Source organism: Scardinius erythrophthalmus (genome assembly GCF_964197995.2).
Source record: "Scardinius erythrophthalmus genome assembly, chromosome: 24".
Lineage (NCBI taxonomy): Eukaryota > Metazoa > Chordata > Actinopteri > Cypriniformes > Leuciscidae > Scardinius > Scardinius erythrophthalmus.
The window spans coordinates 7,988,669-8,000,752 of NC_138244.1; the positions used below are offsets into that span (position 1 = coordinate 7,988,669).

A 12,084-nucleotide genomic window follows, 5' to 3' on the forward strand; every position below is an offset into this window, starting at 1 on the left:
GTGTAAGGGGAAATAATATACAGTTTGTACAGTATAAAAACCATTATGTCTATGGAAAGTCCCCACAAAACATGAAAACACAATGTGTGTGTGTGGTTCTGCTGTGGGTCCTTCATCCTGTGTTTCAGTGAAAGTGTTATTATGAGTCATTCTGGAGATTAAAAGCTCGGTTGATTTATTAGCGTTTGCTTGCTTCAGTCCTGCAGAGAGTAGCTGACAGTGCAGACTCGAGCTCTCCATCCGTCCACAGCCTCTATTTCATCCGCTCTGAATGCAGCGCTGGAAAACAATCATATCTGAATGATCCGTGCCACAGGATCGTTTAAAGCATCTTGATTAGCTCTGGTGATTTAGTTTGGCTGTCCCGCAGGCGGTTGTTGGTTTGGGCCTCCTGGTATTTCAGGCCTTGTTTGGTGGAGTGGCTTTCAAAAGAAAATCAATTTGCTTTCAAGACTTTTTAGAATCGGTTTAGATGCTTTTTTTACAGAATATTTACTCTGAGTTTAAGGGGTTTATGAAAAATATATCTCTTTAAAGGGATAATTAACCCAAAATTCTGTCATTATTGTCTATGATTTTCTTTCATAATACACAAAAGGAGACCGAATTTATACAGAATGTCCTCTTTTTACACACACACACACACACACACACACACACACACACACATATATATATATATACACACAAAAAGTTTTGAGTTTTTTAAATAAATTAAAGGGATAGTTCACCCAAAAATAAAAATTCTGTCATCATTTACTCACCCTCAAGTCGTTCCAAACCTGTAAGAATTTCTGTCTTCTGTTGAACTAAAAAGATGATATTTTGCAGAATATGTGTAACCAAACAGTTGATGGACCCCATTGACTTTCATTGTATTGAAAAATACAATGGAAGTCAATGGGGTCCAAACTGTTTTGTTCCCGACATTCTTCAAAATATATTCTTTTGTGTTCAGCAGAAGAAATTATTTCATACAGGTTTGGAACGACTTGAGGGTGAGTAAATGATGACAGAATTTTTATTTTTGGGTGAACTATCCCTTTAAATATTTCTGACTTAATTACATTTTTCTTAAACTGTTCTTAATTAATTCATGATCGGTCAATATAAAAATAAAAGCTAATTGAGGATTTTAATAAATATAAATAATTCTACATGGGGGGTAAGTAAATAATGACAGAATTTTTATTTTTGGCTGAACTATCCCTTTAAACCTAGACCTTAATGTCTGTAAGATAAAGACTTAAACATCTACGCAACCAATTCAATCTTATTTCACTAATGGCATCTTCATAAAAGGCAAGACACTGCCTACACAACCTAAAATAAAGAAACCAAAGCGAACTGAAGAAAGCAAGCTTGGGATTTCTGCTCCGTGATTCATTGTTTATCAGGATGAAGGTTTACAGCTCAAGTGAATGTGCCATTTGGGAAATTATTTTGGGATATTGGCTTCAGCGTCCAGACAGCATCACTGTTCCAAGAGTGTGTGTGTGTCCATCTGTGCTCCTGTAGTCATTACAGAGTGAGCGTGGGCCGTTACACAAACACACACACACACACACACACACACACACGCTTACATAGAGTTGCTAACAATCCTGACAGTGCGACTTCAACACGTATTCATTAGATATTCCGTTTCACACTAGACATGTAAAAGCCACAATGCCCTGAATCCCAGCGCTCATAACCCTGCGGATGAGAGCGTGCGACCGCCCGCTTCTGAGATGCTTTAATTGGCCCGTTGTCATATTCTTCTGCAGGAGTCTTCCTCAGCTCCCGCGGCTCCCTTCATCTCTTTACCCAGAAGTCTCGGCGTGACTCACAGCATATACGCCTCTCACTTTCTCTCTTTTTAGACCTAACTTGACTTTCTTTTCATGTCTGAGGTGTCTTTCCCAGGTTTCAAAGGTGCTTCAGTATCCTTGTAACAATTTACCACAGGAACCTTCATTGCTTTTGCCAGAAATACCATAGTAACCGTGGTAAAATTCTGAAAGCTTATTATGTCACTTGCAAAAAGTAATAGTAGTTATATATAAAATGTATAAATAATGATACAATTTGTACATGTATCATGGTAATACAATGTTTTTTGGGCATTTACCACAATAATACCATTTCTTGGATAAGTATGATGACTATGTGGATATGTTATTGTATTTTTGGATATGTACCATAGTAATTTTGTGGTATTTTTAGACATGGGCCGTGTTAATACCACATTTTCTGGACATTTGTTTACATGCATTGTTGAGAAGTTGTGTGTCCCTAAGCGTCAAGGTGCCAAGCATGTGCCACACCCCACTTTGCTTGTTAATTTTCCTATTAAGTTTTAGCTCCACCCACCTAATCTCAAGCCAATTAGGACACTATCAGGCCTTATAAATTGCACCTGTGCCCACAGCACCTTCATTCTGGTGCACATGGATGCACTGTGCAGAGGACTGAGTTCTTCCTTTGTTTTTCCCTGCGTGTGTGTATTTGACCATGTAAGTGCTTATTTTGACACTTAATCATTATTCTGTATTAAGTTTATCCTAAATGTGTTTATTTTGCTGTATTTCTTGCTTAGGCATGTTCTTTAGTTATTTACATATGTATCTGAGATTATATTATGAGTAGATGACTTCATGTATTGTTTAAATTCCTTTATTTCCAGTGGATTTCATGTTGATTTCATGTTATGTTTATTGTGAACTAAAACATTGTATTTCTGTTCTTGTAGAAACCACACGCTCACACACATACATTCCTAATAAAGAAAGATGCCGTGTAATTGAAGTGACTAGACTGGATTGTTCTTACCGACACCTCCACTGGTTTTCAAGCCAGCCACCTACACATCTCTATCAATCCTCCTTTTCATGGTCCTTCGAGCCGGAGCTCATTGATGATCAGTGGATATGTCTAGTCACTCCCTGCCCTCATTGTCTCAGCATGAGCGCCCACGTCGCCAAGCTCAGCTCCCCGCACGTTATGATGATTTCATCCTACAATATCCTCAGCGGTCGCAACCTACAGCAGAAGCACCAGAACAACAACTGCTCCATCCTGCAGATATTCCTGGTACTGGTCCTCATTATCAACCCTGGAAAGAAGATGAGTCTGAGGAAGAGCCAGAGGAGTTGGAATTGCCCACGGAGGGCGACATTCAGGAGGATATTCCACACCCTTATTCACCTGTCCTATCTGAGAGAGTGCAAACCCCTGAAGTTGAACACCAACATACCTCTCCAATAGCTCCCATTCCTGATACTCAGACTGCACTCCTACAGCAATTGGTAGAAGAATTAAGAAATCAGGGTAGACTAATCCAGCAGTGCATGCTTAGGAGCAGCACCCACTCCTCACGGTCTCGCTTGCCATCCCCTTGCCCTGATAATCTTAACCTTCAATCAGCAGCATCTCCACAAGCCCATACAGAGGACCATAGGCCCCCTCCTCTCCTACTTCAGCCACAGCTTCCATCTCCTCTGCCTCCTGTAAGTCGTGCCCCTCTTACCCAACCTATGCCACAGTCGTTGCAGAGCACGCATCCTCCTGGCTGTGGTCAGTTTCCTGTCACATATCAAGCACCAGCCTCATATAACCCCATGCTCCCAGCCTATACACTGCCAAATCAACCTTTGCCTGGTGTTTTGTCCTATTCTGTCCAGCCGGCATACCAGCCTCTCAATGTGCAGCCCCACCACCTGACATCGGCTGCCCCTCTAAACCAGCTAGTTCCTCCTATTGTTCCCCTGCAGTTAAACCATAGGAGGGTAGAAGGTCCTTCTTTCCCTGATCTCACAAGAGAGGATGAATGTCAGTACATGATGTTAAAGATGGCCCTATCCAACTTGTTAGATCCAAGAGAATCAGAGCAATATAAATACCACATCCTATTGGATCATCTAAAGGTGGACCAGGCGAGGAGACTTGCTTTGGCTTATGTTTATGCCCCAGATCCTTATACTCGAGCTATACGAGCCCTAGATGAGCGTTACGGTCAACCTAGACAGCTTGCTTTGAAGGAGCTCCGGTCCATCATGGAGATGCCTGTTATTCGTACAGGTGATGGTAGAGGCTTGGACCAATTTTCTCTTCGAGTGCAAGCATTAGTAGGCCTCCTTCAATCCATGGGCCCTGAGGGTCTCTCTGAGCTTACCTGTGGCTCACATGTTGAGCGACTTCTAGAGAAACTTCCCCATGAGCAGTTCTGTCAGTTTAAGAGATGGATATGCTTGAGTAGACCAGGTTCCCTTTCCTATAACCTCCTAGATTTTTCCAACTGGCTACAACAAGAAGCCCGCTGCCAGCCTAGGAGAGAAAGGACATTTCAGCCTATCCGGCAGAGGCCTCCTCCACCTCCTCACCCATTAAGAGGTACAACCATACTCCATGGTATTAAAACCTCCTCTCATATGACCTCCTCCAAAGCCCAAGTTCCCTCACCGAAAGTAATTCAGCCTCCTAACAACATGGCGGAATCCTATCCAGTGTGCGCTTACTGCAATTCTACTGAACATCATGTCAGTAAGTGTGGTGATTTCCTCCAGCTCACCAAAGACCAGATAACTAATTGGATCAAGGAACAGAGACGTTGTTGGCGATGTTTACGAGATCACTTTACAACCCAATGTAACCTGAAAGGACGCTGCAGCCAGTGTAATGGGAAACACCTACACATCCTATGCAACGTTAATCAGAGGCAAGTGCAAAATCTATATCTTGACCACCCTAGTGACTGCAATAAAGTACTACTGAAGGTAGTAAAAGTGACCCTGCGCAATGGAGACAGATCCTTAGACACTTATGCCATACTGGATGATGGGTCCGAAAGAACAATCCTCCTTCACCCTGCTGCCCAAACACTTCAGCTAAAAGGTAAATCTGAGAGTCTACAGCTGAGAACCGTGAGACAGGATGTTCAGACTCTTAATGGAGCTTCTGTATCCTTCACCCTTATTCCTAAAGTGCATCCTAATAAGTCCTATGTCATCAGTCAAGCCTTCACTGCTGAACAACTATCCTTGTCAGAACATTCTCACCCGGTGAAATTCCTCCAGCGGCGCTACTCACATCTCCGTCAGTTCCCTCTCAAACAGCTTAATAGAGTAAGGCCACTTCTCCTTATAGGAGCTGATCATACACACCTTATCATCCCAACACAACCTGTCAAATTAGGCCCTCCTGGATCCCCTGTAGCAATCAAGACCCGGCTCGGCTGGACACTGCAGGGTCCTGCAAGAGATCTTTCTAGCTTATCTTCTACTTGTTCTCATTATATCTCCTTTAAATGCCCACCTGATGACATCCACCATAATGTTCAGAAACTATGGCAGATTGATGCGTTACCACAGAGAAGCATGAAAGCAGTGGTTCGGTCCAAACAGGATCAAGAGGCAATGCACCAGCTTGAGACCCAAACTATCAGGACACCTGTTGACGGCGTTCTACGATATGCAGCACCCCTCCTCCGTGTAGACCCCTGGCCCCCTCTGAAAGCCCCCAAGGAGGCAGTAATGTCCCGTCTCCGCAGCTGTGAAAGGCGACTCCTTCAAAATCCACAACAGGCAGAGAACTATACTGGTGAGATCCAGAAATTAGTTAATGCTGGGTATGTCAAAAAGTTGTCATCCTCTGAAATAGAAGATACTCCTGAGTCCTGGTTCATACCCCACCACAATGTGCATCACAATGGTAAAGATCGCATTGTGTTTGATTGCTCCTTCTCCTTCCGAAATCAGTGTTTGAACTCGCAGTTACTTCCTGGACCAATCCTCGGGCCTTCCCTCCTTGGAGTTTTGCTCCGTTTTAGGCAGCACAAGATTGCAATCAATGGAGACATTAAATCAATGTTTCACCAGGTGCGCCTATTACCCCAGGATAAACCTCTCCTGCGATTCCTCTGGCGTGACCTGGACTGTAAAGTTCCCCCAACTGTGTATGAATGGCAAGTCCTCCCCTTTGGCACAACCTCAAGCCCTTGCTGTGCCATTTACATCCTCCAGAGGATCATCAAAGATGCTCAGGCAGATGAGTGCATTCACAATTCCATACACAGTAATTTCTACGTGGATAACTGTTTACAGAGTTTCCCCACTCCAGAGGAAGCCAAAGATCTCCTTAATAGCCTACGCACTACCCTCTCTTCTGGTGGCTTCGAAATCAGACAATGGGCCAGTAATGATCCTCAGGTCATCTGTCACCTCCCTCCTGAAGCCAGGTCAGAACAAACAGAGCTCTGGTTATCACACCATCCTTCTCTTGATCCCTTAGAGTCTACTCTAGGCCTCCTCTGGAACTGCCATACAGATACTCTCAGATACAGGCACAGAGCCATTGAATCTACTACTCCAACTATGCGTCATATTTACAGAGTCCTTGCTAGCCAGTATGATCCTCTTGGCTATATCCTCCCTTACACCACAAGAGCCAAAATCATCGTCCAGCACTTATGGGGAAAGGCACGAGAATGGGATGACCCTAATCTCCCTCACGATCTCTTAAAAGCCTGGCTTTCATGGGAGAATGAACTTCCTAACCTCTCCACCATCACTTTGCCTCGCTGCCTCACACCTCATTCAGTAGACACCTCCTTAACCACTCAAGACCTCCACATCTTCTGTGATGCATCAGAGAAGTCCTATGGTGCGGTTGCCTACATGCGCACAGAAGATTGTCAGCAGCAAGGGAATGTGTCCTTTCTCATGGCGAGGTCCCGCGTTGCTCCCAAAAAACAACTTTCCATTCCACGACTTGAATTATGTGCTGCCCTCATAGGAGCTCAGCTATTCAGTCTCCTCCAAACAGAGCTCACCCTCCATATCAGAAAGACTATTATGTGGACTGACTCTACCACTGTACTCCATTGGCTCACCTCTGACTCTTGCCGTTACAAAGTTTTCGTTGGAACCAGGGTAGCTGAGATTCAGGAGCTCACTAAAGGCCAGGAGTGGTGTTATGTGGATTCTAAGAACAACCCAGCGGACGACCTAACTAGAGGAAAGCTACTTGCTGAACTTAGTAGGCCCTGCAGGTGGAACCAAGGACCTGCCTTCATGTTTCAATCCCCCGAACTGTGGCCCACTAGCCCTGTCATAGATCAGTCTGATGATGCTGAAGAGTGCCGTAAGCCCAGCTTCTGTGGTGCTGTATCTCTCAGTCCATACCCCTCCATCCCTGACCCTAGTCAATTTGCCACCCTCCAAGATCTCCTTGACTGCATGGCCGCATCTCTTCATGGAGCGGCAAAGCCTCCATCAGCAGAAAACTATCGTGATTCAGAGACAGCCATCCTAAGACAAGCCCAGGTGGATTCCTTCAGGGATGATTTAGCCTGCCTTCAAACCCAAAAGCCCCTTCTTCCTTCAAGCCGTTTACTCTCCCTTGCCCCAGAGCTAGACCCAGCATCAGGGCTTATTCAAGTTGGTGGAAGGTTACGGCGAAGTAGTGATCTACCCCCTGATGCCATTCATCCAGTAGTCCTGGACCCTGCCCATCCAATCACAACGCTTATAATTAAGGATTGTGATGACCACTTACAACATCCTGGGCGAGAGAGGCTATTCGCTGAGTTAAGGAGGCGGTACTGGATCCTGAGGGGTCGTGAGGCAGTAAAAAAATATCAGCATAGGTGCCCGAAATGCCAACAGTTCCGAGCACATCCTATTATTCCCCAAATGGCGGATCTCCCTCCCGCTCGCCTTCGCCTGAACACACCTCCATTCTATTCCACTGGGATGGATTGTTTCGGGCCCTATACAGTAAAGATTGGCAGACGAGCTGAGAAAAGGTGGGGAATAATTTTCAAATGTCTGACGACTAGGTGCGTGCATCTTGATCTACTCAGTCACATAAATACAGATTCCTTCCTGATGGCGCTCAGGCGCTTTATTGCTCGCAGAGGTAAACCATTTGAACTACTCTCTGACAGAGGTACCAACTTCATTGGCGGTAAGAGAGAGTTACTTGATGCCTATCAATCCCTGACCCCTGACCTTCAGGAAGCTCTAGCTAAGCAGAGGATTTCCTTCAAATTCAATCCTCCATACGCACCTCACTTTGGTGGAACCTGGGAGTGTGAAATACGCTCCATCAAAATCGCTCTGGAGACTACCCTCGGTGCTCAAATTGTCAGTGAGGAGGTATTACGCACAGTAATGATTGAAATTGAAGGCATCTTAAATTCCAAACCCATAGGCTATGTGTCTTCTGACATTGCTGACCCTGACCCGGTGACCCCTAACTTGCTGCTGATGGGGCGGCATGATGCTTCCCTTCCTCTGGTTACATATCCAGACTCTGAGCTGCACAGTCGCCGTCAATGGCGTCACAGCCAGATCCTTTCTGATCATTTTTGGGCCCATTTCCTTCGAAATTACCTTCCCTCTCTCCAGTCCAGACAGAAGTGGCGCACAGATCATCCTAACCTACAACCTAACACTGTTGTTCTAATACTAGATCCTCAACTTCCCAGATCCCAATGGTCAGTGGGTAAGGTCATCTCCCTTCATTCCAGCAAGGATGGCCGTTGTAGGGTTGCTGATGTCCAAGTCAAGGACAGGACATATACAAGGCCCATTGCCCGCCTCATTCCTCTTCCTGCCCTGCCTGATCTCCCCTGATTGATCAAATTCGCTATACAAATTTGGGGGCGGCTGTTGAGAAGTTGTGTGTCCCTAAGCGTCAAGGTGCCAAGCATGTGCCACACCCCACTTTGCTTGTTAATTTTCCTATTAAGTTTTAGCTCCACCCACCTAATCTCAAGCCAATTAGGACACTATCAGGCCTTATAAATTGCACCTGTGCCCACAGCACCTTCATTCTGGTGCACATGGATGCACTGTGCAGAGGACTGAGTTCTTCCTTTGTTTTTCCCTGCGTGTGTGTATTTGACCATGTAAGTGCTTATTTTGACACTTAATCATTATTCTGTATTAAGTTTATCCTAAATGTGTTTATTTTGCTGTATTTCTTGCTTAGGCATGTTCTTTAGTTATTTACATATGTATCTGAGATTATATTATGAGTAGATGACTTCATGTATTGTTTAAATTCCTTTATTTCCAGTGGATTTCATGTTGATTTCATGTTATGTTTATTGTGAACTAAAACATTGTATTTCTGTTCTTGTAGAAACCACACGCTCACACACATACATTCCTAATAAAGAAAGATGCCGTGTAATTGAAGTGACTAGACTGGATTGTTCTTACCGACACCTCCACTGGTTTTCAAGCCAGCCACCTACACATCTCTATCAATCCTCCTTTTCATGCATCATGGTAATACCATGTTTTTGGAGGCATTTACCACAGCATTACCATAGTTTATTGGATAGGTACGATGAAGCCATTTGTTTGACACATGGTACTACCATGTTTTTATTGGATATGTGAGAATGCTATAGTAAACATATATGTACCATAGTAATTATGTGGCATTTTAATGTTATTTAGACGTGGGCCGTGTGTATACATTGTTTTTCTGGACATTATTGCTTACATGCATCATGATAATACCATGTTTTTGGGGGGCATTTACCACAGTAATACCATGATATCTTGGATAGATATGATAAAGCTTGTTTTTTGTTTTTGACATGTATCATATTACTACCATGATTTTTATTGGATATGTGCTTTGTTAGTACTGGTATGGTATTTTTGGATATGTACCATAATAATGTTATTTAGACGAGGGTCATGTTACAGTTTTTTTTATTCGCTTTGGTACTATTTTCACAAGTTAGGTGTACATTTTCAAAACTCTTAGTGCTAATATCACAACAGATCATCAAATGTGCACTTTTTTCAAACATTTCATCATGTTTTCAATTGTGTCAGTACAATACACAAAATCACAAAGTATCCTTTTCACAACACCAAATAAGTGTTTCGTCTACATAAATGTTTCATTCACAGTCACTGCCTTTCATAAAGGTCTTACTATCAAACTTTTGATTTGCATCTCTTCTTGCTCAGTTTAATACATTTGTCTATTATTTAATCCAGCTGATCTTAATGGTTAATCAATGGAAATTTGCCATTTGTGCAAATACTTTAAAGCAGAATAGAGTATAAGGGAGAGGAAACAGTTGATTGATCAGCGATGCATCAGTAGAAGGGAGACAGATGGCATCAAATACAGCATTTTACATTACAGTATTTATGCAATACTGTAAACACATTACCATGGTAGAGACTGCCGAATTACTGTAACTCAACCTTCATCTGTAAAGGTCCACTACAGTATAGATTCAGTCAAATGGTATAGAGTGAAATCATTTACTGTATTCATTGCCAGCAAACTCTGTTAGCACAGAACCTCATGGCTGTGCTTCATCACATCTTTTGATAACACACTGGATAGATACTATTACAAACATTATGGATTCAATTACTTGGCAACTGTAGCCTGTATTACTGTAATTATTTCAGCAACAACGGTGATTTGAAACATGTATCTTGCATTGTTTGCTGTTGAATGAGCTGATTGTTAAAAGTACTAAACTGAAAGATGATCATACTGTTGTGTTTCTGTGATTAAACCAAATGTTCTCATTACATATTACAATAATCTTGTGTTTGAAACAATGATAATGTGGACTGAAAAGTGTATAATGAAAGCATGAGATCAGGTTTTGAAAGAATGACTAGCTGTGTTACAAGTGTGATCAGTTTGGATACTAAGAGTTTTGAAAATGTACATATTACTTGTGAAAAAAGTACCAAAGCGAATAAAAAACCTGTAATACTATGTTTTCTGGCCTTTTTCCCACTACGATATTTTTGGGTATGTACAATGGTATTCTTTCAGTGGTGTATTATGTACTATGAATATGGTTATAAATCAAAAATACTATAGGACCATTATCTTACCATCAGAATCCATCACTTTACCATAGTACAACCACAGTTTATTATTTGTAAGGGTTATTATGGTTTGTAATAACATTAACAACTGTTACTATGGTTACCATGGTAAATTTGTGAATGCGGTATTTCTGAATGTCTTGTGTGTTTCAGGTGGCACTATGTCTGTGCAGGGTCAGGATATTTCTGAATATCATCTAAGCGGTGAGCAGTCGTCATTCATACGCCTCTAGATTTCATACGAGCCCCTGTAAGTGAGTTTCTGATTGTGTTTTGTGTGTGTGTGTGTGTGTGTCAGTGGTGCTGAACCCGCCTGGCTGGGAAGTGTTTTTGTATGTGTTTGGGTTCCTGGTTCTGTTTGCTGTGGTTATAGTGAATCTGTGGAAATTATATAAATCCGGCTCCTTCCCGACTCCCTCTCCGTTCCCAAACTTCCACTACCGCTACCTGCAGGAGAAATATGGCTCCTCCCACTCTGAGGTCAGACAGAAGGTGAGCAGGGGACTTCAAACTGGGGTCTGCAGAAAAACTGAGAAAGAAAATTTATTTTAATAGTAAAAAATAAAAAATATGTATTTTATATTAAAGTGTATTATAAAATAAATATAGAAAAGATGTGTATACTAATTAATTAATCTTTTTATTTAAATGGTAAATATATATTATATTATTATATTATGTAGAAAAAAAATGTAACAGTAAAAATTGGTATTTTGTATTTGTATTATGATAAAAAATTTGTATTATGATAAAAACCTGGATAGAGTTTTGGAAATAAAATAAATAAATATATAAATTATATAAAGTATGTATATATATATAATATATAATATATTTTATATTTTAATATTTAAATAAGATTATTATTAATTAGTATATATATATATATATATATATATATATATATTTATATATACTAATTAATAATAATCTTAGTTAAATATTAAAATATAGAATATATTTTATATCAATATTAAACATTGTATATAATAATTTATGATTTATTTATGTTGTATTATATTAATATATTATTATTACCACATAATTTTGGGGGGAAATTACAAGATTTATTGTAACGGTTATGAGTAAAAAGTATCATATTATAATAAAAATGTTGATGCAGTTTTGTGAAATTTTTTTGAAAAGTTTTGTTAATCTATATATATATATATATATATATATATATATTATTATTATTAATAGAAGTATAAGTATT

At 41.1% G+C, this 12,084-nt stretch overlaps 1 protein-coding gene across 1 annotated transcript in view; it reads left to right on the top strand.

Moving 5' to 3' along the window:
• Window positions 1–9,104: 9,104 nt before the first annotated feature.
• Window positions 9,105–12,084, top strand: part of syt12 (synaptotagmin XII) — a 9,710-nt gene continuing 6,730 nt past the window's right edge. The window contains exons 1-3 of the mRNA XM_081356254.1: window positions 9,105–9,278; window positions 11,022–11,072; window positions 11,167–11,360. Of these exons, the coding sequence (XP_081212380.1) occupies window positions 9,269–9,278; window positions 11,022–11,072; window positions 11,167–11,360 (255 nt within the window). The 5' untranslated portion in view covers window positions 9,105–9,268. The remainder of the gene's footprint in view (window positions 9,279–11,021; window positions 11,073–11,166; window positions 11,361–12,084) is intronic.